The 22,770-nt window shown below is 40.9% G+C and overlaps 1 protein-coding gene across 1 annotated transcript in view; it reads left to right on the forward strand.

Moving 5' to 3' along the window:
• Positions 1-22,770, forward strand: part of si:ch211-102c2.8 (trichohyalin) — a 35,929-nt gene that overhangs the window by 9,535 nt on the left and 3,624 nt on the right. Inside the window, exons 8-27 of the mRNA XM_057831274.1 lie at positions 705-800; positions 879-951; positions 1,024-1,168; positions 1,237-1,329; positions 1,388-1,500; positions 1,572-1,677; positions 1,747-1,866; positions 1,959-2,072; positions 6,468-6,698; positions 8,296-8,358; positions 12,150-12,251; positions 12,306-12,488; positions 12,553-12,684; positions 12,746-12,957; positions 13,811-13,937; positions 14,004-14,087; positions 14,148-14,344; positions 18,551-18,577; positions 20,009-20,072; positions 20,149-20,316. Coding sequence (XP_057687257.1) covers positions 705-800; positions 879-951; positions 1,024-1,168; positions 1,237-1,329; positions 1,388-1,500; positions 1,572-1,677; positions 1,747-1,866; positions 1,959-2,072; positions 6,468-6,698; positions 8,296-8,358; positions 12,150-12,251; positions 12,306-12,488; positions 12,553-12,684; positions 12,746-12,957; positions 13,811-13,937; positions 14,004-14,087; positions 14,148-14,344; positions 18,551-18,577; positions 20,009-20,072; positions 20,149-20,316 — 2,450 coding nt within the window. The remainder of the gene's footprint in view (positions 1-704; positions 801-878; positions 952-1,023; positions 1,169-1,236; positions 1,330-1,387; positions 1,501-1,571; positions 1,678-1,746; positions 1,867-1,958; positions 2,073-6,467; positions 6,699-8,295; positions 8,359-12,149; positions 12,252-12,305; positions 12,489-12,552; positions 12,685-12,745; positions 12,958-13,810; positions 13,938-14,003; positions 14,088-14,147; positions 14,345-18,550; positions 18,578-20,008; positions 20,073-20,148; positions 20,317-22,770) is intronic.

Raw genomic sequence — 22,770 nt, forward strand, 5'->3', positions numbered from 1 at the left:
CAGAACTTTCCTCCAGAAGGTCTTATCTTTGTCCATGTGATCAGGAGCAAACTTCAGTCGAGCCTTAAGGTGCCGCTTTTGGAACAAGGGCTTCCTTCTTGCACGGCAGCCTCTCAGTCCATGGAGATGCAAATCACGCTTGACTGTGGACACTGACACCTGTGTTCCAGCAGCTTCTAATTCTTGGCAGATCTGCTTTTTGGTGATTCTCGGTTGAATCTTCACCCTCCTGACCAATTTTCTTTCAGCAGCAGGTGATAGCTTGCGTTTTCTTCCTGATCGTGGCAGTGACAAAACAGTGCCATGCACTTTATACTTACAAACAATTGTTTGCACTGTTGCTCTTGGGACCTGCAGTTGCTTTGAAATGGCTCCAAGTGACTTTTCTGACTTGTTCAAGTCAATGATTCGCTTTTCCAGATCCATGTATGTATATTTTTGACCCAGCAGATTTGATCACTATTTCTGTTAACCCATAATAAAGTCATAAAAGAACCAAACTTCATGAATGTTTTTTGTGACAAAGAAGTATCTGTTCCAATCACTCTATCGGAGAAAAATCAGAGTTGTAGAAATAACTGGAAACTCAAGAGAGCCATGACATTATGTTCTTCACAAGTGTATGTAAACTTTTGACCACAACTGTATATTGTTGACCCCTGATGATCATCTCATGGTTAACATGTCTGTATTTTGTGTAACAGGGGTGCCCGTGTGGAATTTTGACACTGTGTCCATTGACAGCGACCTTGATTCGGTCTGCTCGGATCAAGTCAGACAACATCTCGACAGACGGGCCGGTAAGCGATGACACAAATGGAAATCAGACTCATAATGTACAGAAATATGCAAATATAAAACTGGACCTGAACCTCAAGGCATACTGTCCAAAGCTGTCCAAAACAAAAGAACCAACCTGAAAGAAACACATGTTAAAACAGATACATTCAGGTAAAAAATAAGGGAAGATCACCACAAAGCAATCCCATGCTGGTATTATAATCATTTTATGCTTATCTCTAGAGCTGAGACTTTGCTTGATGAGGACAAGGACACCGATGAAGAATCAAAAGGACACTGGAGAAGGCGTTCCAAGCTTGAGAAGGCGTCAGAGAAGATGCACTCCGCTTGGGAGAAGATGAATGAGCGCCTTTCCTCCCTCAGACTAGTATGTTTACTCATGTGCATTTACTCAGTTGCATGTGAGCTAACCATCGTGTTCTCTGTTTGTTTTAGCGATGTGAGAAAGAAGAGGAGACGCTACGAATGAAAAAGTCTCATTTAAATGAGGTTGAACTCTCCCTGTCTGAGCTGCAGTTGAGAAGAAAGGTAAAATATGATTTCAGACAATTGAACGCATTTTCTACCCGTGGTGTTTTTTTCCCAGCATGCCTTTCAGGACTTAGAGCGACTCAGTGCAGAGACTGGCCACCTGGAGACAGAGAAGAGCCAATTAGAGGTTTTGCTGAACGAGAGAAAGACAGAAAGAGACTCATTAATGTATGAATTCAAACGTCAGATTAGATACATTATCGTGAAAGCCATTTTTGTGACATAGTTGTCTTGTCTAGTTGCCAAATACAGAAACTTCACAGGCAGAGGGAGTCATGTGCTCAAAGTTTGGAAGAAGAGCTAAAGAAGAAAGATCAACTCAAGCAGAAATCCCGTGCGGAAGAGGTGCTAAAAGTTGTTCAGGTGTTTCCCGGACACACTCCACTTATGAGTCCAACTGTGCCTCATGAACAGTCTCACGCGGGGATGTCTGAACTGGAGAGGCAGGAGATGGCGACACAGTTAGCTTGTGCGAAAGCTGAGCTCATCTCTGAGCAGCAAAGGGCAAGAGAGAAGCAGGAGTCTATGCAACAAGTAAGGCAATCCAAACAGGGCAATATCACAGCAATACTGAATACGTCATCAAATTTTCCAGTACATAGTCATTCTATCATTGTGTTGAACAGATACTAGAGGAAACTTGTGAGAAACTCCTGAGGGTCTCAGAGGCAGAGACTTCTTTGAGGAAGAGATGTTCTTATCTGGAGGACACACAGAAGCTGAAAAAGAAGGATTATGAGGTGAAAATTTATAGCAGGGGTTCCCATCTGCCGGGCCACGGACCGGTACCGGTCCGTGGCGCATTTGCGACCGGGACGCAAAGAAAAAATAATTTAATAACGACCGCATTCTGGCCGAATTAACCCTGTGCCCCTGCTTAACACACCAATATCTCTGTCTACTCTAGATATAATACTACGGGATAGATTACAATGGTGTCATAGAAGTTCATTGATTGGACTGCTAGCACATCTTGTTTGTGTATATAATATATCTATGTGCGATTGTCCTCGATAGTAGCGTATTACTACGCCGCAGCGCATTTGTTCCCGGAAATAATTAGCCCCCACACGAGCGAAGATAACACGAAAACAGACGTCTTTGAAAATATTTTTACGGCGAAAAGGGCACCTGACAAGCCTACAACCTCGAAGACCCACGAACTGCGAAGGAGTGGATTCGTGACCCGTTTCTGAATAAACAGAGAGATCACAAATGACGGCGACCTTATTAAACGTACATTTGAGAGTACAACTCTATCGAGGTTCTGGATTAAAGTCATTCTGGAATATCCTGACATCGCGACAAGAGCGTTGAAAACCTTGCTACAATTTCCAACATCGTATCTTTGTAAAGCGGGCTTCTTAGTTAATGTTTAACGACAAGGCGAAGTCGTTAATGGTGAGCGCGGTGTGCAGCTGTTGTGTGAAGCTTACATGGCAGGATGAATCTGAGGAGAACTTTTCTACAAGTCCTTCCATGATCAAACATAAGTTAATATTCCTTTCTTTCAAGAAAGTTTGTAGTGTTTACTTTGGAATCGCTGCATTTGCGCATTTTGCGGCTATGTTTAACGTTACGCGCATGCGTAGAACCGCATCGTTGCAATTTTTGATGGGTTGCAAAATTTGTCAGAACACCGGTCCGTGAAAAAAAAGACCCAAATAACACCGGTCCGTGGTGCGAAAAAGGTTGGGGACCCCTGATTTATAGTTTACAAACTTATTTAGAATTGTGATATCTATTTCAGTTAGGACTGCAACTAACGATTATAAAATCTTTTTTTTTTTTTAATTAGTTTAACTTGAAGTTGCTTTCGGCATGTTGTCAGTAGTATTGAACACAAAATGGATGACTATGTCTTTCAAAAATAATATTTTTATTACAGCTTTCTGACTTAACTGTAGTCTACAATCATTCATAAATACTAAGGGTGTAACGGTACATGTAATAGTACTGAACCGTTTCGGTACGTGGTAGTCGGTTTGGAACGGACGCGTAACGAACGAGTTTCTGATGTAATATAACCCTTACTTTTCGAGGCTGTGAGTCGATCGGGTTACAGTTTCTTTGTGTAGATTATATTTACTCAGTCTTCTCTACTATAATGAGGACCAACACGGTAGGACAGTCCAGAAACGACAACGGCGTGACAACGTGGCCGCCGCGAGAACGCAGTGAAACGCGGGCGTTAGAATCAGCCAATGAACACCAGTCACAGTTCGGCCGCATGTTAGATGCGTCCCGGAAGCGGTTCAACGCGACACACGCGAAAAAAAACCGGCAGAGTTTATTATTTGACACGAGACGCGGCCCTCCTGCGTCAATACTACTAGCTAGGATCGGGCCGGAAGTCACTCGTGTAATAATACGGTGGATCCGGTCGATTTTCAAACTAATATGTAATCGTAACCTACTTTTTGAGTCCATTAGATCTCTTGAGTAGTAGATTGGGGCACAGTTGACTTGTCTTTGTTGATTTACTGCTGTCTTCTCTGCTATAATAATAACCAACACGGCCCCGTGTTCAATACAAAAACAAGTAGGAACTAATATTCACATAGGAACTAAAGTTATACAACATAAAATACACAATATGAATGAATACTACATCACATTTGTAAAATATAAACACATACAGTGTCCTCCATAATTATTAGCACCCCTGAAAAAGATTTTTTAGCTTCTAATATTTTTTTTTTTTATTCAAATGATATGGGACCTCAATGGAAAAAAGAGAAAAATCCTACCTTCAATACAAGCGCATTCATTCAGTGGGAGAAAAAATCCCACATATAGAAAAAATTATTTGACATCAAATAATGTGTGTCACAATTATTAGCACCCCTGGTGTTAATACTTTGTACAACCCCCTTTTGCCAACAAAACAAGGTCTGGGGACTGACTGTGTGGGGACTCACAGAAAAATACACACGGTCCCAGGCTTCAACTGGGACCGTGTGCTTTGGTCAGATGAGACCAAGATTGAGCTTTTTGGCAACAAACACTCTAAGTGGGTCTGGCGTGCCACGAAAGATGCGCATGCGGAAAAGCACCTCATACCCACTGTGAAGTATGGGGGTGGGTCAGTGATGCTGTGGGGCTGTTTCGCTTCCAAAGGCCCTGGGAACCTTGTTAGGGTGCATGGCATCATGAATGCTTTGAAATACCAGGACATTTTAAATCAAAATCTGTTGCCCTCTGCCCGAAAGCTGAAGATGGGTCATCACTGGGTCTTTCAGCAAGACAATGACCCTAAACATATGGCCAAATCTGCACAGAAATGGTTCACCAGACACAAAATCAAGCTCCTCCCATGGCCATCTCAGTCCCCAGACCCAGTGGCGCCCCCAGGGGGTGGCCAGGGGTGGCCACGGCCACCCCTATAAATTGGTTGGCCACCCCACTGGCCACCCCGCTTGCCAGTATATCGTTAGATTGTTGTAGCATCAGTTATGCATTTCATCCCAAATGAATGCATTTATTTTGTTTTGTTAAATGTAGGGCTGTCAAATTTATCATGTTACGGGCGGTGATTAATTTTTTAAAATTAATCACGTGAAAATCTTTATCGCAATTAACGCATTCGCTGTACGACTCATTCACGCATTGCCGCAAACAGCCTACAATGGCGCCATTTTACTTATATACAGAGATAAGAGGCAGAGTGGAGTAGATACAAGCATTCATTTGGGCCGTGCTTTTAATTGGCAAAAGCTTTTTCATCTCTCCCACAGCACCTATAAATACTGTGGGAAGTGACGTGGGGAAAAATGATTGGAATTGATCTTTTTCTTAAAACCCTGAAGTGTACCCAACTCAGAGAAGATATAGCATTTGCAGCCACCACACACAGTCATGGTTGCACCACTTCCCATTATGCATTTGGGCAGAACAGTTAAGTCGCTACAGTATCATTTACTGAAAGTTCAACAAATACATTAGATGGCAATATTTAGTCACAATATACAAAGTCACATTTATCCTTTTAGAATTACAAGTCTTTCTATCCGTGGATCCCTTTCACAGAAAGAATGTTAATAAAGTTAATGCCATTTTGTGGATTTATTGTTGCAATAAACAAATACAGTACTTATGTACAGGATGTTGAATGTATATATCCGTCTTGTCTTATCTTTCCATTCCAACAATAATTTACAGAAAAATACGGCATATTTTAGAGATGGTTTGAATTGCGATTAATTACGATTAATTTTTAAGCAGTGATTAACTCGATTAAAAATTTTAATCATTTGACAGCCCTAGTTAAATGTACACCTTATGCCTAATATATACATAACACAATAAAACAGAATTGTTGTGGAACTCAAAATGTTGACTGGACAGTAATGGACTAGGCACATTAAATCATTAGTAACATCAAATATTACAATATACACCAAAGTGTATCAGTAGCCGTGTCCTTAAGTCTTTCTTAAGTTTTCCCCTGACCTTTTTACTGCGACAATATAATGAAAACCTGAAATTATGGCTTTTAGTTTTGGCCACCCCAAGATTTTAAGTGGCCCCATCTGGCCACCCCTATGAAAAATTTCTGGAGGCGCCACTGCCCAGACCTTGTTTTGTTGGCAAAAGGGGGTTGTACAAAGTATTAAAACCAGGGGTGCTAATAACTGTGACATGAGATAACTTGTTTTGCACCCATAATATTTACCGCGGGGACAGAACATTTGTTACCAGGACGGCACAACTTGTTGACCATGTGAGAAGCCCTTTTTTAAGGGGCTGAACCAAAAGTAGCTTTAATATTTGTCATTGGGCTCCCCGCTCATTTGTCACAGTAAGCGATTTTCATTGCTAAGGAACATCTTGTTGTGCTGTAACGGTCGCGCGGGGATTCTGGCATTGACAAGCTAGATCTAGCGTCACCACTTCTTATGCTGGTTTTGATGTTTGTTTGCTTGCTCTTGTGGGATTGTAATCAATAAATCTCATTTATTCTGCATTTTCTAATCAATAAACATCGTATATTTCGCAAAAGTGTGCCTGTTGCTGACTCACTGCGAACCCGGAAATTTCGGAAAACAGGTGCGCGTTATAGTGCGAAAAAGACAGTAGTTGTTGCAGCCTTAATTTCAGTTCGAAAAATGACATCCATCGTTTGTACTTCTTAGGTTCTACGGTGTGAAGCAAGTGAACTACAAGGAAAACTTGGAGCATGCACAGTCCGAGTGGATGCGCTGGAGAAAATGTTGCGCCAGAAGGAGCGACAATTGCAAGATCTCCAGGAGCAGCATGCAGTCTTACAAACAGAAGGAGCCAACCTGACGAGAGAGCTGGAGTTTATTAAAAGCCAGAATCACAGTGCTCTTAAAGAAGCAAGAGAAAACGCCCACACAATGATGGTGAACATTTCAATGAAAATTTGTATTGGCTAAGATAGAGGGAGGCAAACAACTTTTAAATTATGCTGCTATGTATGGGGGACACAGTTTCGAAAAATGAAACAAAAATACACCTAAGCACATAAGCTACGGAATGAAACAGTACAACAAAACTCAACAAGACTGTTTATATTAGGGATGTCCTGATCACATATTTTTGCACCCAAGTCACCTGATTTTGAGAATCTGCCATGCCAAAGTCCCAATCCGATACAGGAGTTTTAACATTTTTTATTTGAACAAAAAGTTCCAAACGTTATTGTATAATGTGAATTATTTTTAAACAAAAATAACATAGACAAATGCTTGTCTTTATTAAATGCTTCATTGAGTGAGTCCACTCAAATCCACTCACTTTGACGAGAACAGCCTCTCACTTACACAATGAGTTGCCACAGCACACTTATGACCAGAGGTGGGTTACTCCACGTTACATGTACTCTGTGACATTTACTTGAGTAACTTTTTGAGAAAAATGTACTTCTAAGAGTAGTTTTATTAAGCCATACTTGAGTAGATTTGTGAAGAAAAAAACTCTTACTACTTTGGGATACACAAGAGTCGTTATGTTTTTCCTCTTCATTCTACATATTAGATTTTTTTTTTTTTTTTGCTAGCAATGCTATTGCTAAGAGTAGCGCTACTAATTTCACCAATGAGACGTCGCAACAATAATCGCATGACTCCATTACACCAATTGAACGCAAGCTTGCCGTTGTATGATCACGCCAACCTGTTCAATCATGTGGCATCTTTAAGGAAAGGTAAAAAAACAAGTATTTGACATAAACCTCTCTCCCAGTTTTTATTTGGCACCGATTGACCATGGAAAACCGGGAATATGATCCTTTTAATTTCATGATAGTAACTATGAAGGAACTTCAGTATTCATTTTTCAAACTAGGAACTATTTTCTCCACTTTTTCTCTCTTGTCGGAATTCAATTATTTTTTTAAAATTTTATTTTTTATTTCTTTGGCTTGACGTGGTTATGTAATGGCTTATTGTACAGTATCATTATAACAGTTCATATAGATAAGTTTGTGGTGAGAGAAAAAAATACCATTGTTAAAAAAAAAAAATCAAACAAAAATAGGCAGTTACTCAAAATGTTACTTGAGTATTCTTTTCACTGGATACTTTTTTTACTTGTACTTGAGTATATTTTTTGGATGAGTACTTTTACTTGAGTAATATTTTGAAGTAACGCTACTCTTACTTGAGTATAACTTTTGGCTACTCTACCCACCTCTGCTTATGACTGGGCTGCAAGTTTAACAATGATTGACACATTTGTGCCTTTGATCGTAGAGCTACTACATAGCTCCTCTGGCAAGATCAAAGCTACAAACCTGTCAATCATCATTAACTTAAAGCACCAAACGCAAGCTACACTGGAAAGTTTGGCCGCACTGTTTATCAGAAAGGAGGGTGTGGCGATGTACGAGCTTGACGCAGAAAAACATAAATATATTGGCCGATTTCTGATCACGTGATAAGATCGGGACATCCCTGATTTGTATTTCTAAGAGAAGAATACTTTTTATTTTCATTTCAGGAGGCAGCACTGAAGCAGCAGAGGAAAGATTTAGTCACGGTGCATGAACAGCAAATACAAAAGGTGAGACTTTGCTTGAAAGTATAACAACCTTTTAATGCATCATACACCGAGGATGTGGGGCGTCTGGGACCGGGGGGGGGTGATAGTTGCCTGTTTTAACGCACCACACACATTATACTCCACGGGGCGGCTTCAGCAAGGGGAGATAAGATGGATGGGACTGGAATTTGTCCTTTTAGCCATATTGCCAGAACCACGCCACCAATGCCGCCGGAACTGCACTAGCGCAATTCCAACGATCCCGGCCGGGGCGGACCCAACAACCCGGCCAAAATGCCAAACTCTGTGCGCCCACCTTAGTTTAGAAAAAGGCTTCAAAACACAAGTTGACTCCAAGTCGACAGTGATCAGACTGCAAGGCAAAAACATCAAAGAGATCGAGACGAAGAGGAAGCTAGCTAAAGAATTTTGAAGGCTTTGGTGGGGTGGGCTATGGGCTGGAGGAAGGACGTGTTTGGGCGTTGTTTAGGGTTGGGCAGGAGAGTTCGGGCGTTACTGTTGTCAGGACAATGAGAGTTAAGGATTTTGACAGCCTCAGCGCCATGTGAGTGCTGAGTGTCAACTTCTCAGTTGCGGGTTCCTCAGTTATCAGATGTTCCTTGTGTGGGGAGATGTCCTTTCATTGTTCTGGACTGTCCAGAAGAGCTGATTGTGGGATTTTGTGGTCCAGACATGGACTTGTAGATGTCCTGGCCATCCCCTGCTTGTCTTGCGCCGTCAGTGTTAATCTCGCTCAGTCAGCTGCATAACGCGTGCGTTGGGCTTCTGTAGTCAGCAGGTATCCAGTAGTTGTTATCTGCCTGTTGTCTTTGCACTGCAAATTCCAATCACTCCAAGTCCAACTACTCATACTTCAACAATATTCTAATTGTTTTCTTAAAGATTTAAATGCTATTTATTTTGTATTGGGTATATTAGAGTAATAAAAAACAGTAAATGGGAAAGGATACTATTCCCTTCAGATGTGCGGCTGTGAAGAACTTCCATGTGGCTGTGCCACTGCCCCCAGACGGGCTCTCCTATATTAACGCATGCACTACCCTCCCCACACAATCCCACTATGGTGCTGGGTCATGGCTGCAAGTCAGGGATCTGGCAGCCACAGTAATAGGGTGGTAGGTGGGTCCCACACTTTTTCTTTATAGTGTGGCTCATGGGGCTTGGCCTCCTCTTCGCCCGACTGCCAGTTGCGTGGTGGGGAGATCTGGGCTCTGTTCCTGCACTGCCCTGCGGCAGCTTCTCAGGGCTCTCCGGCTTCCGCCTTCCCGTGTCTTTTCTGCCCGGGCATCCTCCTTGGGCTCCGGCGCAGGTCACTGGTCGAGTGCCGGTGGGTTGGCGGGGTGTCGCCTACTCCTGTCCTGCCCCGGGCCTAGTGGGCTGTGGGGATACTGCGGTGTACCGTGTGGGTTGGGGGGTTGCGGTGGTGGCTGGTGGGCAGGGTGGGCGAGCGGTGTTGGGGGCGCGTCTCCTCATCCCTTCCCTTAAGGCTGGTTAATTGGATGGTCTAGCAGACCACCCTGGATCCCGGGGGGATGACGGCGGCCCCCTTGCTGGAGCTGCAGGAGGAGGAATAGGCTGCGCTGGCTCAACCCTCCGATTGGCTAAGGAGGTGCCGTGGCCCTGCAGGGCTATCACACGCCTGATGGGATTCATGCATGACTGGGTGCAATTACTGTAGACACAATCATGTAAAAAACTCTTGGTGCCAGGATTAGCAATCAGGCAGCATAGAATAGAATATCCACATATTCGCACTTACAAGAGATTCACATAATAGTAGTTCTACACCTCACATTGCGTATTTTTGTACGCTCCCCCCACCAAATCACATCTCTGACCCCCCCCCCCCCCCGCCCTTTTTTCTCCTCGATCATCAGGCCCCCCACATGGTGTCAACCAGAAATACAATTAGCTATCTACAGTGCCTTGCAAAAGTATTCGGCCCCCTTGAATCTTGCAACCTTTCGCCACATTTCAGGCTTCAAACATAAAGATGTGAAATTTAATTTTTTTGTCAAGAATCAACAACAAGTGGGACACAATCGTGAAGTGGAACAACATTTATTGGATAATTTAAACTTTTTTATCAAATAAAAAGCTGAAAAGTGGGGCGTGCAATATTATTCGGCCCCTTTACTTTCTGTGCAGCAAACTCACTCGAGAAGTTCAGTGAGGATCTCTGAATGATCCAATGTTGTCCTAAATGACTGATGATGATAAATAGAATCCACTTGTGTGTAATCAAGTCTCCGTATAAATGCACCTGCTCTGTGATAGTCTCAGGGTTCTGTTTAAAGTGCAGAGAGCATTATGAAAACCAAGGAACACACCAGGCAGGTCCGAGATACTGTTGTGGAGAAGTTTAAAGCCGGATTTGGATACAAAAAGATTTCCCAAGCTTTAAACATTTCAAGGAGCACTGTGCAAGCCATCATATTGAAATGGAAGGAGCATCAGACCACTGCAAATCTACCAAGACCCGGCCGTCCTTCCAAACTTTCTTCTCAAACAAGGAGAAAACTGATCAGAGATGAAGGAAAGAGGCACATGATCACTCTGAATGAACTGCCGAGATCTACAGCTGAGGTGGGAGAGTCTGTCCATAGGACAACAATCAGTCGTACACTGCATAAATCTGGCCTTTATGGAAGAGTGGCAAGAAGAAAGCCATTTCTCAAAGATATCCATAAAAAGTCTCGTTTAAAGTTTGCCACAAGCCACCTGGGAGACACACCAAACATGTGGAAGAAGGTGCTCTGGTCAGATGAAACCAAAATTGAACTTTTTGGCCACAATGCAAAACGATATGTTTGGCGTAAAAGCAACACAGCTCATCACCCTGAACACACCATCCCCACTGTCAAACATGGTGGTGGCAGCATCATTGTTTGGGCCTGCTTTTCTTCAGCAGGGACAGCGAAGATGGTTAAAATTGACGGGAAGATGGATGCAGCCAAATACAGGAACATTCTGGAAGAAAACCTGTTGGTATCTGCACAAGACCTGAGACTGGGACGGAGCTTTATCTTCCAACAGGACAATGATCCAAAACATAAAGCCAAATCTACAATGGAATGGTTCAAAAATAAACGTATCCAGGTGTTAGAATGGCCAAGTCAAAGTCCAGACCTGAATCCAATCGAGAATCTGTGGAAAGAGCTGAAGACTGCTGTTCACAAACACTCTCCATCCAACCTCACTGAGCTCGAGCTGTCTTGCAAGGAAGAATGGGCAAGAATGTCAGTCTCTCGATGTGCAAAACTGATAGAAACATACCCCAAGCGACTTGCAGCTGTAATTGGAGCAAAAGGTGGCGCTACAAAGTATTAACGCAAGGGGGCCGAATAATATTGCACGCCCCACTTTTCAGTTTTTTATTTGTTAAAAAAGTTTAAATTATCCAATAAATTTTGTTCCACTTCACGATTGTGTCCCACTTGTTGTTGTTTCTTGACAAAAAATTAAAATTTTATATCTTTATGTTTGAAGCCTGAAATGTGGCGAAAGGTTGCAAGGTTCAAGGGGGCCGAATACTTTTGCAAGGCACTGTATATCACTACCATATTCATAGTTAGTGTAGGCTTTGAATGTATTTCTTGTTGTTGTTTGTTCTTCTCTTCTGTCTCTCTTCTTCCCTATTTTCCTTTCTGTCCCCCATAACCCCTTCCTGCTCACTTTCCCCTAATAAACGCAACACAATGAATAATCATCACAAGGGGAGTATATCGTACTCCCATGTGATACATTAAAACTGGTCCGTAACGGCATGAAAATTGATCAAATATTGGCAGCTAAAGAAAGACGAAGCAAGCGCCTTGAAGAACTCCCTGGAGCGCCAGCAGGACGAGTCAAGAAAACGTGAAGAAAAGCTGCATGCGGAAACGTTAGCGAAGGTAACACCTTGATAACACTCTTTACAAAATTCCGTGAACACTGCTCTCATTTAGGTGTGCAAAGCCGTAAATGAGGAGAGGAGGAAGTGGGAAGCAGAGAAGATGGAAGCTGTCCATTTTCACTGTGGTCTACTGGAAGAGCAGAACAAAAGGAGCCTGGAAACAGTGAGGAATGAGATCCATCAAGAGAGGAGCAACGCACTTAGTCTTCAACATAAAGTTGCGGAGCTGCAAAGTGTAAGATGACTTTACGTTATTCCGACTCCAATCCCGTCGACTCTTCTTGTCACTTTTTGATAAGCGAGTGCAGGACCTGGAAGCTGAGCGCTGTGTGCAGCAGCGAGAGCAGGAGTCGCTGCTCTCTGCCGTTCGCAGGTCGATGAAGCAGGAGCAGCAAGACAAGTTGGAGAAGTTGCAGAAAGACATCCTGCAGGTACGAGGACAGTCCTGGGACAGCTTTGCCGGAAAAATTAACAAATAAGGGTTTTTCGTAGGAGAGCGAGAAGAGGGTGCAACAGGCCAAAGCGGAAACAGAGAGGCTCCACGAGAAGTTGGAAGAGCAGGAGATCAGCCATAGTGAGGCAAGAATTGAGCAGGAGAAGCAGTTTGGCATCTGGGTTCGTGAGCTGGCGGCAGAGTTTGAGTTTCTTCACATCTTGGTTGAGAACAACGGAGGTCAACAAAATACAACGCAGATTCCTCCCTGGTATACTTCAATTTTGGGTTTACGCTTTGTGGGACCTGCATTTTCTCATGATCACAAACACATAGCACACTTTTGTAGAAGGTAAAGTTATACTGAGTGATGACCAACTATGTTCATTCTGTCTCTCATGGTTGAGGTTTACCCATGTTGACAATTACAGGCCTCTCTAATATTTTCAAGTGGGAGAACTTGCACAAGTAGTGGTTGACTAAATACTTATTTGCCCCACTGTAAATCCGGCGTTAGAACGCAGCGTGTATTCGAGTCTATCACAGTGAAAGCCATCTCAATGTTCTGCCTGGGTCGGCCTCCTACGTGAAGGCTTGGCGCAATGCCTGTGGGAGCTGTCTTGTCAACTGATGGTGGAGTCTATGGACTAAAATAGGACTAAGACAAATAAGTGTCAGGAAACGGGCAAGTAGGTGGTGTGTGGACCCAAATGCACGGAAAGGAGGCGAGGCAGATTGACGATGCGAAAATGATTTAATCACGGCAAGGAGTAAAAAGAAACTGGGAGCTTATATACACACACAGATAAGGGGTAACGACACAACGAGGAACAGGTGAGCACAGGAGGATGCAGATCGGAGGATACACTAGGAGGAGGCACAACAGGTGAAATCAATGGGCAATCACAGGGACAAGTCACACTTGGAGAAAACCAACACAAAACCTAACAAATAAGTATTTTCCTAAGAAAACTAAAACGAAAATTAAAACAGCCAGAAAAACAGCTTCTTTACACCGAATGAAAAATGTCCTATGCTACTGGAATGCTCAACCAAGGACTTTCTTCTGTTATTTTCTCACCAAAATGCAACCAACCCACCGACAACTGTTTTATATGCTGCAGCTCTACCATAGATGAGGCTCTTCTGCGACTGAAAGCTCAAAGAGTTCCCTTGAAAAATCAGATCGACCATTTACATCAGGAGTTAAAGTCCCAAAAGCAAGCAAATGAGCAGCTGGTCAAAGACAAGGTAAAGTTTGATTGAGTGAATATCCAGTGCTTGCAGCTTGGCGTACACTCATAAGTTTGCTTCCAGGAGCTAGAATTGAAAATTCAGAGGCAACAGATGAGGACGGAACGAAATCAAGCCTTGGATTCTCTGAAGGAACGTCTCATTCAGGTACAACACAGGTGCAACTTGATCTTTTCTTCCTAAGAAATTGATTTTTGACCAACCCAGGAGCACATTGAGGAGCTCAGTAGTCTAAAATGGTCTCGGATAAGCGACGGAGGATTGGAGGCCTCTCTTCGCAAGCAGCTGCAGGCCAAAGACATGGAGCTGAGGCAAGTCCAGAGGAACATGACCCAATGGAAGGAACAGACCACTGCCCGTCTAGCATGCAAGTTTGAGGATGAGTTGACAGCAGAACTGGAAAGGTGACATGCTGGGCAAAATCACTTCTGGTATTAGATGTAATGAGATAGTGTGAGTCTTGAACGAGTTTCAAATCAATTTGAATGAACCCAAAATATGAATTTAAATATAGTGGATATGGACCATCTATCAAATTCATGCAAATTGCTGTCCCATACGTTGTGTTTTTCCAAGAACCTTGTCCACACATATAAAGTATCGTACCATATTTCTATGGTCGATAACTAGTGTACATGCAGTAAAATTTCACATACAACCCCTAGCAAAAAGTATGGAATCACCAGTCTCGGACGAGCACTCACTCAGACATTTTATTATGTAGAACAAACTCTGATAAAAAGCTTGAAAAAAATAATGAATTAGTTCAACTCTTTAGCATTCGGAAACACTAAAAGAAATGAATAAAAACATTGCTGTGGTCTGTAAATGTTACGTTTATAAAGCAAGTGCAGGGAAATATATATGGAATCACTCCATTCTGGGGAAAAAATATGGAATCATGAGAAACAAACAAAGAAATAACAATCCAAACACATAAATAGTATTTAGTAGCACCACCTGGTTTTTATGACAGCTTGCAGTCTCTGAGGCATGGACTTGATGAGTATTCTTCATCAATCTGGTGCCAACTCTCTTTGATTGCAGTTGCCAGATCATCCTTGCAGGTCGGGACCATTTTTTTCAATTTCCACCACAGGTTTTCAATAGGGTTGAGATCTGGGCTATTTCCAGGGCATGACATTTACATGACAGTCTCACTGGAACAGCACCAAACAAAAGTTCCAGCATCATCAACTCGTCCAATGCAGATTCTTGACTCTTTCGAAAACAAAAAAATGATAAAACTACCCCGGTTCATGTCACACACAGCGGCGGGAGTGATTGTCTTCACCGATCAGCCAGCCCCCAGCGGCGAGCAAGTTTTGGCCCGTCGTTTTGCTGTGGCCCTGGCAGGCAGGCAGTGCTCGTCACCAGGGATGCAGCTGCCCTTGCCCCAACGAGCAACGGCTTGGGCCACCGGAGCCAGCAGCACCCCCAACTATTCCTCATGTATAATTATGTCAGCATACCAAACAAACAAATAACAAAACAAAAAAGAAATCCATTTGAATGCTGCATTTATATTATCCCCCCCCCCCACACGCACTACAATGGACTGTTCCACGACGACGGACAGTATCAGTCGCTTAGCTTCATTTAGCGCCATTTAGCATCGCTTAGCTGTTTGTTAGCTTCACTTAGCTCTCCCGCAGTTTTCATGCCACTAAGCTCGCTATTTTTACAGCTCACTTGCCGCTTTGCACGTCGGCTGTCGTTTATTTCGAACACATGAGCGAACGTGCACTCCATGAGAGCCAAAGTGCAGTGAAGGAGAAGTTGAGAACAGGCCTCTAATGCCTCATTTAACTTTCTTCTTCTTCTTCACACCGAACATAAAATACACGACAGCACACCCTGTGGTGAAACAATGTAGTACAGTTCCAGTCAGTCATACAATAACACTCAACAGCTGGTTAACAGCAAAAGCTCGTCATGTTCGTCATATAAATAATGATTTCTGGAGTTAATCCCATATACTTCAGAATTTTATTATATGTTGAGTAAATACTTCATAATACAGATTCTACACTAAGAATAGCTTTCAAATGACACTCTTCATGACAAATATGCTTGGCAATGAATAATTATTATAATTATTATACTACTATTATATATAGTAGTATACTATAATAATATTGCTAGATTTTTTTTTTAAGAATTGTTTTGAATAATTTTGGAAAGGCAAAGTCAGTGTTCTGAATCTGTGTACTTTCCATTCTTTTGCACAAGTAAATGCTATCAGCATTTAACCTCATTGTTTACTTGTGATTAATTATTGTTATTTACATGATTATTTGTACTTTAATAAAGAATTTAAGTGTTCCAAACTAGTTTTGTGAATTAATGAGCGTCAACAAAAATTTCATTGCTAAATTATTTTAAAAATATATATACATATATATTAGGGCTGTCAAAATTATTGCGTTAACGGGCGTTAATTATTTTTTTAAATTAATCACGTTAAAATATTTGACGCAATTAACGCACTCGCTGGCATATTGCCTCAAACATTACAATGAGGCCGTTTATGGACATTAAGAGTGAAGAGAATGCCACCGGCCGCTTGGGGGCAGCGCCATTCCATACTGGTGTTATGTCTTCTAAACGTGGGAGAATTAGTAGTTGTGAGACGTTTATGCTGTAGTCACAATGCAATGCAAATTGCTATTTGTGCTCCACACATATTTCGGTAAGTTTTCTTTCTTTTAGTGGCAATTATGTGTCTCTTGTTTTATTTTGGGTAAGATATGTACAGATACAGTGGTGAGAACAAGTATTTGATACACTGCCAATGGGTTTTGGCAGTGTATCAAATACTTGTTCTCCCCACTGTATATGTTATACAGTAAAGGCGAGTGGACACAGGCGCGCCGTTTATTGGCATAAGCTTCTCCTTCACAACAAACATAAGTATCGTTTAGTGATACTAATTAAACAACAATGCTAAATAAACTGGCATTCCATATCAATTTAACTGTGCAAAACACACGTAAAACTTTTCACTCTATTTTTATTCTTCTTATTACTCTACTTTTGATTGAAAATTTTACAAATTTACAAAAACGAAAACATGAAGAGGGGTTTTAATATAAAATTACTATTACTTGTAACTATAACATTTATCGTTTAAGAACTACAAGTCTTTCTATCCGTGGATCACTTTAACAGAAAGAATGTTAATAATGCCATTTGTGGATTTATTGTTACAATAAACAAATACAGTACTGATGTACAGTATGTTGTATGTATACATCCGTCATGTGTCTTATCTTTCCATTCCAACAATAATTTACATAAAAATATGGCATATTTTAGAGAGGGTTTGAATTGCGATTAATTACGATTAATTGGTTTTTAAGCTGTAATTAACTCGATTAAAATTTTTAATCGTTTGACAGCCCTAATATATATATTAGATTAGTCAATTGATCGTAAAACTAGTAGGCTGACTGATCAGGAGAAAATTTGTCATTTAGGACAGCCCTAGTGTACCAGAACATATTTCCTCCACACTCTTCTCACCTTTTTAACCCCTGACCCATGAAGAGGGCCCCTGGATATGTTAGGCCCCAAAATTGCCAAGTCCGCCACTGGCTGAGGGGGGTCGAAGTCTCAATATAATCAAGAACCAGAGACTGGATCGGGGATCGGGGGGGAGGGTCCCCGGGCCCAAGCCGAGGATAGCGATTCATAGGCGGGCACGCCTGTATCGGCCAGCGACCATGATGTGCGCCTGTCGTCGGTCGAGAGGCCTTCTCGGTGGACAGAGAGCATTGTCACCCACAAAATGCAAGCCAGCTCCTTATTGAAACATATGCCATGTTCCCAGTATTTGATATAACATAAAACAGGTAGCTTACTCACTTAGTCATCCAGACGGTGGTTGTCATACTTGTTTTACCCATTCTTCATGGTGAACAGGATCTTTTGGAAATCCAAAAAGCCTCACACCACTCTCTCTGGTGTAGCAACAAAAGCCTGCAGCACACTGGGCTGGTATGACGCAAAAAATAAATTAATATGCAAAATCAATTGAATCCGCAGTCCTTCTGCATACTATAGCAATGGCTGTATTGTGGTGATGATAGTCCGCTGACGTCACATTCGCCTTCTTCCTCAATCCAGATTCTAGCTGGAAGTCACTGATTTTCATGGCGCCGGATTAAGAAAATTGAATAAATATATCCATCGCTTCCACACTCATCCAAGCGGTCCATTTCATTCAGGAGCATAAAGTACCGCGTGTAATATGAAATAAACATGTTTTTTTGTGTCACAGGCACTTTAAGGCAAAACATTACCGCTTTTGTCCACCGGGATCGCTAAAATCGACCAAAACTGGAAAGTTACCTAGTGTTGCTTTAAGGTTTGCATTCTGAACTGTTTTGTTAGTTTATTTTTTTGTGGAACATCAATGTGCATGAATTTGATTGGATGGACTATGAATTGTAGATCTTTTATTATTTTTTTTGTACACCTGTAGTTCAATATTTCATTAATCTGTGTCATATTGATGATTACAGCAAAGAAAAACTTTCACCACACTGTCTGTGTTTGTATTGCTTGATATTTAGGTAAGATTTATTTTCATTTTTGCTATACCACAGGTGCAGAGCAAAGTTATTAAGGGGCAGGTAAATGGCGGATAGGCCTGTTGAGAAAAATAGTTTACAACTAATTAGTGCTGCAACGATTAATCGATTAACTCGAGTATTCGATTAGAAAAAAAGGATTCGAACTAAATTTTGCTGCCTCGGGTATTCGTTTAATTAAAGTGGTGTTGTAACGGTTTATTTTGAAAGTGTTTGCATTTAGTTTTTTTCTGAATCCAGCTGCTCTATGTTAAGACCAACAAAAGCCAAGTTTTTGTTTGAGCTAATGTTTTTTTTTGTTTTTTTTTAATGCATGTGTAATTCAGTTTATTGGTATATTTAGCCTTTTTTTTTTGGAAATATGTGTCTGAACCATTTGTTAAGAGCATTGTTAAGAAAAAAAAAACAAAAAACTAGGGCTGTCAAGATTATCGCGTTAACGGGTGTTAATTAATTTTTTAAATTAATCACGTTAAAATATTTGACGCAATTAACGCACTCCCCCGCTCAGACAGATTTAAATGACAGTACAGTGAACGGCTTGTTAATTGTGTTTTATGGAGTTTTGCCGCCCTCTGCTGGCGCTTGGGTGCGACTGATTTTATAGGCTTCAGCACCCATGAGCATTGTGTAAGTAATTATTGACATCAACAATGGCGGGCTAGTAGTTTATTTTTTGTTTGAAAATTTTACAAATTTTATTAAAACGAAAACATTAAGAGGGGTTTTAATATAAAATATCTATAACTTGTACTAACATTTTTCTTTTAAGAACTACAAGTCTTTCTATCCATGGATCGCTTTAACGGAATGTTAATAATGTTAATGCCATCTTGTTGATTTATTGTTATAATAAACAAATAGTCCTTATGTACTGTATTTTTAATATATATATCCATCTTATCATCTTATCTTTCCATTCCAACAATAATTTACAGAAAAATATGGCATATTTTATAGATGGTTTGAATTGCGATTAATTGCGATTAATTACGATTAATTAATTTTTAAGCTATAATTAACTCGATTAAAAATTGTAATCGTTTGACAGCCCTAAAAAAACCTTAGCGTCTTATAGCATTTAAGCTAGTGGATTTGTGCTATGTAAGTTAGCCATTATTCTTTTGTTGTACATAAATCCTTTTTTTTTTTTTTTTATACCGTTTGAGGCTCAACTCAGGTATTTTAATTTTTCATGTTCCTTATCCGATTACTCGATTATTCGAACTAACCTGTTCATCGATTAATCGACTAGTTAAATAATCGATAGATGCAGCCCTACAACTAATCCTGATTCTAACCAGCATGATCTCACCCCCTCTCATACTGATTTTTTTTTACTGTCCAAGACTGTATCAGTTTATTAGCACACCAACGCAAAACAAGAAGCAGCCACAGTGTTCGCAAACACCCGTCACTAATCAGTCCTGACAAATGCTGATTCTATAAATTTGGGATTTGATTCTTTTTAAGTAAGACATCAACAAATGAAGAGGAGAAGCTGACATTGAAGGGTCAGAGAAAGCAAGGCGTAAAGGTACCATTCCTCTTCTTGTAAATTATAAGCATGAATACAAGCAGTGTAAAGAAATTTGTCGTTTTTCTTCTTTCAGCATCAACATGCTCAACATTCCGATTGCTTGACCTACGTTTACACTAGAACTCCACAGAGGCCCACAGACCTGTCCTCGTTAAAACTTGTGCATTACTTGCAGAGCAGAGTCAAGCAGCTTCGCGTAGAAAACCAATCATGGACGCCAGCAGGACCCATCCTTCCTGCAGTGAGTGCATTCCTCTTAATCTTAACTAAGGGCGCTTTCACACTAGACCAAGAGACAACACTTGCAAATGAGTTGTTGAAAAAGTTCAGCATTCACACTGCGCAAAACGAACTTTCTGAGTAGTATCACGTGAATGAAAAGCGCACTCATTGGTTGGACAAATTGAAGAGGTAATACCTCCCTCCTGGAAGGGGAGGGAACGTGAAGTGCCACAGCGTGTTGCTGTGATTCTACACGTAATGTAGCATAGCAATATTTTTACTAGGGCCGTCAAAATTATCGCGTTAACGGGCGGTAATTAATTTTTTGAATTAATCACGTTGAAATATTTGACGCAATTAACGCACATGCCCCGCTCAAACAGATTAAAATGACAGCAGTGTCATGTCTACTTGTTACTTGTCTTTTTTGTGTTTATAATTATTGACATCAACAATGGCGAGCTTCTAGTTTATTTTTTGACTGAAAATTTTACAAATTTTATTAAAACGAAAACATTAAGAGGGGTTTTAATATAAAATTTCTATAACTTGTACTAACATTTATCTTTTAAGAACTACAAGTCTTTCTATCCATGGATCGCTTCAAGAGAATGTTAATAATGTTTATGCCATCTTGCTGATTTATTGTTATAATAAACATACAGTACTTATGTACAGTATGTTGAATGTATATGTCCGTCTTGTGTCTTATCTTTCCATTCCAACAAAAATTTACAGAAAAATATGGCATATTTTATAGATGGTTTGAATTGTGATTAATTACGATTAATTAATTTTTAAGCTGTGATTAACTCGATTAAAAATTTTAATCGTTTGACAGCCCTAATTTTTACATCTTAAACTGTTTTGTTTTTTTTTAAATTACTGTTTTATTTTGCAATGATAATATGCAGGTAGTCCTCAGGTTACGACGTACTCGACTTATGCGATTAAGACTTAACGACGCAGGAGTCTTGTCCGCCATTTTGTCTCCAGTCATTTTTTTTTTCTGTCGCATAAACAGTACCTTGTAGAACCTCAAAGTATCTTATTTTTTACTTTACTTTATTAATATGACGTGTTCTGTCCTCACTAAACATGAAGTTGTTCAGCTTGACAGACAGCAAACGAGGCAATTGTGCTTTTTGAAGCTTTTGACTTCCTTCACGTTTGACAATTTGTAAAGCTGTAACACACAATATGTACACTGATGTTCAAAACGACACGAGTTTTAACAATAAAACACTTGACACAAAGGAATTGGTGTTCAAACCTCCATCTAGTCTAATCAATATATAAATTTAGTCTAATTTGCCTAACAAAAGTCCGCTATCTTAAATGCTACGAATGCTAACGAATTTACAATTCTTATAGCAAATCGCTCACACGTAACTCCACAAACTGTAGCTGTAAACTTAATTACAAATACATACATAAACATTAGAGCTGTCAAAATTACCGCGTTAACGGTAGTGACGGGATCTGTCGTTCACTTGAGTAAACGAATCCATTCCGGTTCGTTCAGTAAAACGATTCGTTCAAACGAATCGTTCAACGAATCGTTCGCCCCCCTCATCTCCCTCCCCACCCAAATGAATCGTTCGGTTAGTGAACGGGAAGTGACGTTGCCGAACGAATCACCAAAGACCGCTTCGCAGTATAACTGAACGGGAAGTGACATTGCTTGGTCCCTCCCTCTCTTGCACATTGACCACTCGTCGTAGTTTCAGAAATGAGTGACAGGCGATATCATTCTGCTCTCAGAGACAGCCTCGTCTCCCTCCCGCTGCTGCAAAAGCGAGGGAGGACTTCCGCGTCGTCTGTCCTAGTTCTATGGGCTCAAAGTCATGGCTCGTGCTTGCATTTCGAATTAGGACACGGTTAAACATTTTCCTTTTGAGGGGGAAGTCGGGGTTTGGGGTCGGGGGCGCACGGACTTTCTTTAGCATGATCTTGCTCACATATACAATGCTGCTGCTAACAGCCAACGCGGCATGCTTGCTGTCACGAAAATAAAAATAAATCGAAAGTTTAATTTCTAATTATGGAACGGCCAACACATCATATTAACCTCTCGCTCTGTTGTATTTTTGTTTTTTATTATTAAGATGATCGTTTTGAATTTTTGCACTGGTATTAATAAATAAAATAATCCGGTCAGCTCCCCTGTCGTCCCCGCATCTCAGATCGTCAAATGCTGACGAGAAATAATTGTTTGCTTTATGATTTCGCCTTTCTACTCTTATTAGTCTGTTAAGAAAAATGTAGACATATTGCGACATCTCCCGTGTCCGCGCGCTTTGTTTTTGGGGCGCTTGAGTAGCACATGATGGACGGATTGACATAATTTGTCAAACCAACCGACACCCTCTGACACGAAAAAAAAAAAAAACACTCGGAAAAAATTGACATGTATATACAGTTTCATTGCAAATCAGTATTATGGTGATCATACTAAATATTATTTTTTTTC

This window comes from Corythoichthys intestinalis, chromosome 3 (assembly GCF_030265065.1).
Source record: "Corythoichthys intestinalis isolate RoL2023-P3 chromosome 3, ASM3026506v1, whole genome shotgun sequence".
Classification (NCBI taxonomy): Eukaryota; Metazoa; Chordata; class Actinopteri; order Syngnathiformes; family Syngnathidae; genus Corythoichthys; species Corythoichthys intestinalis.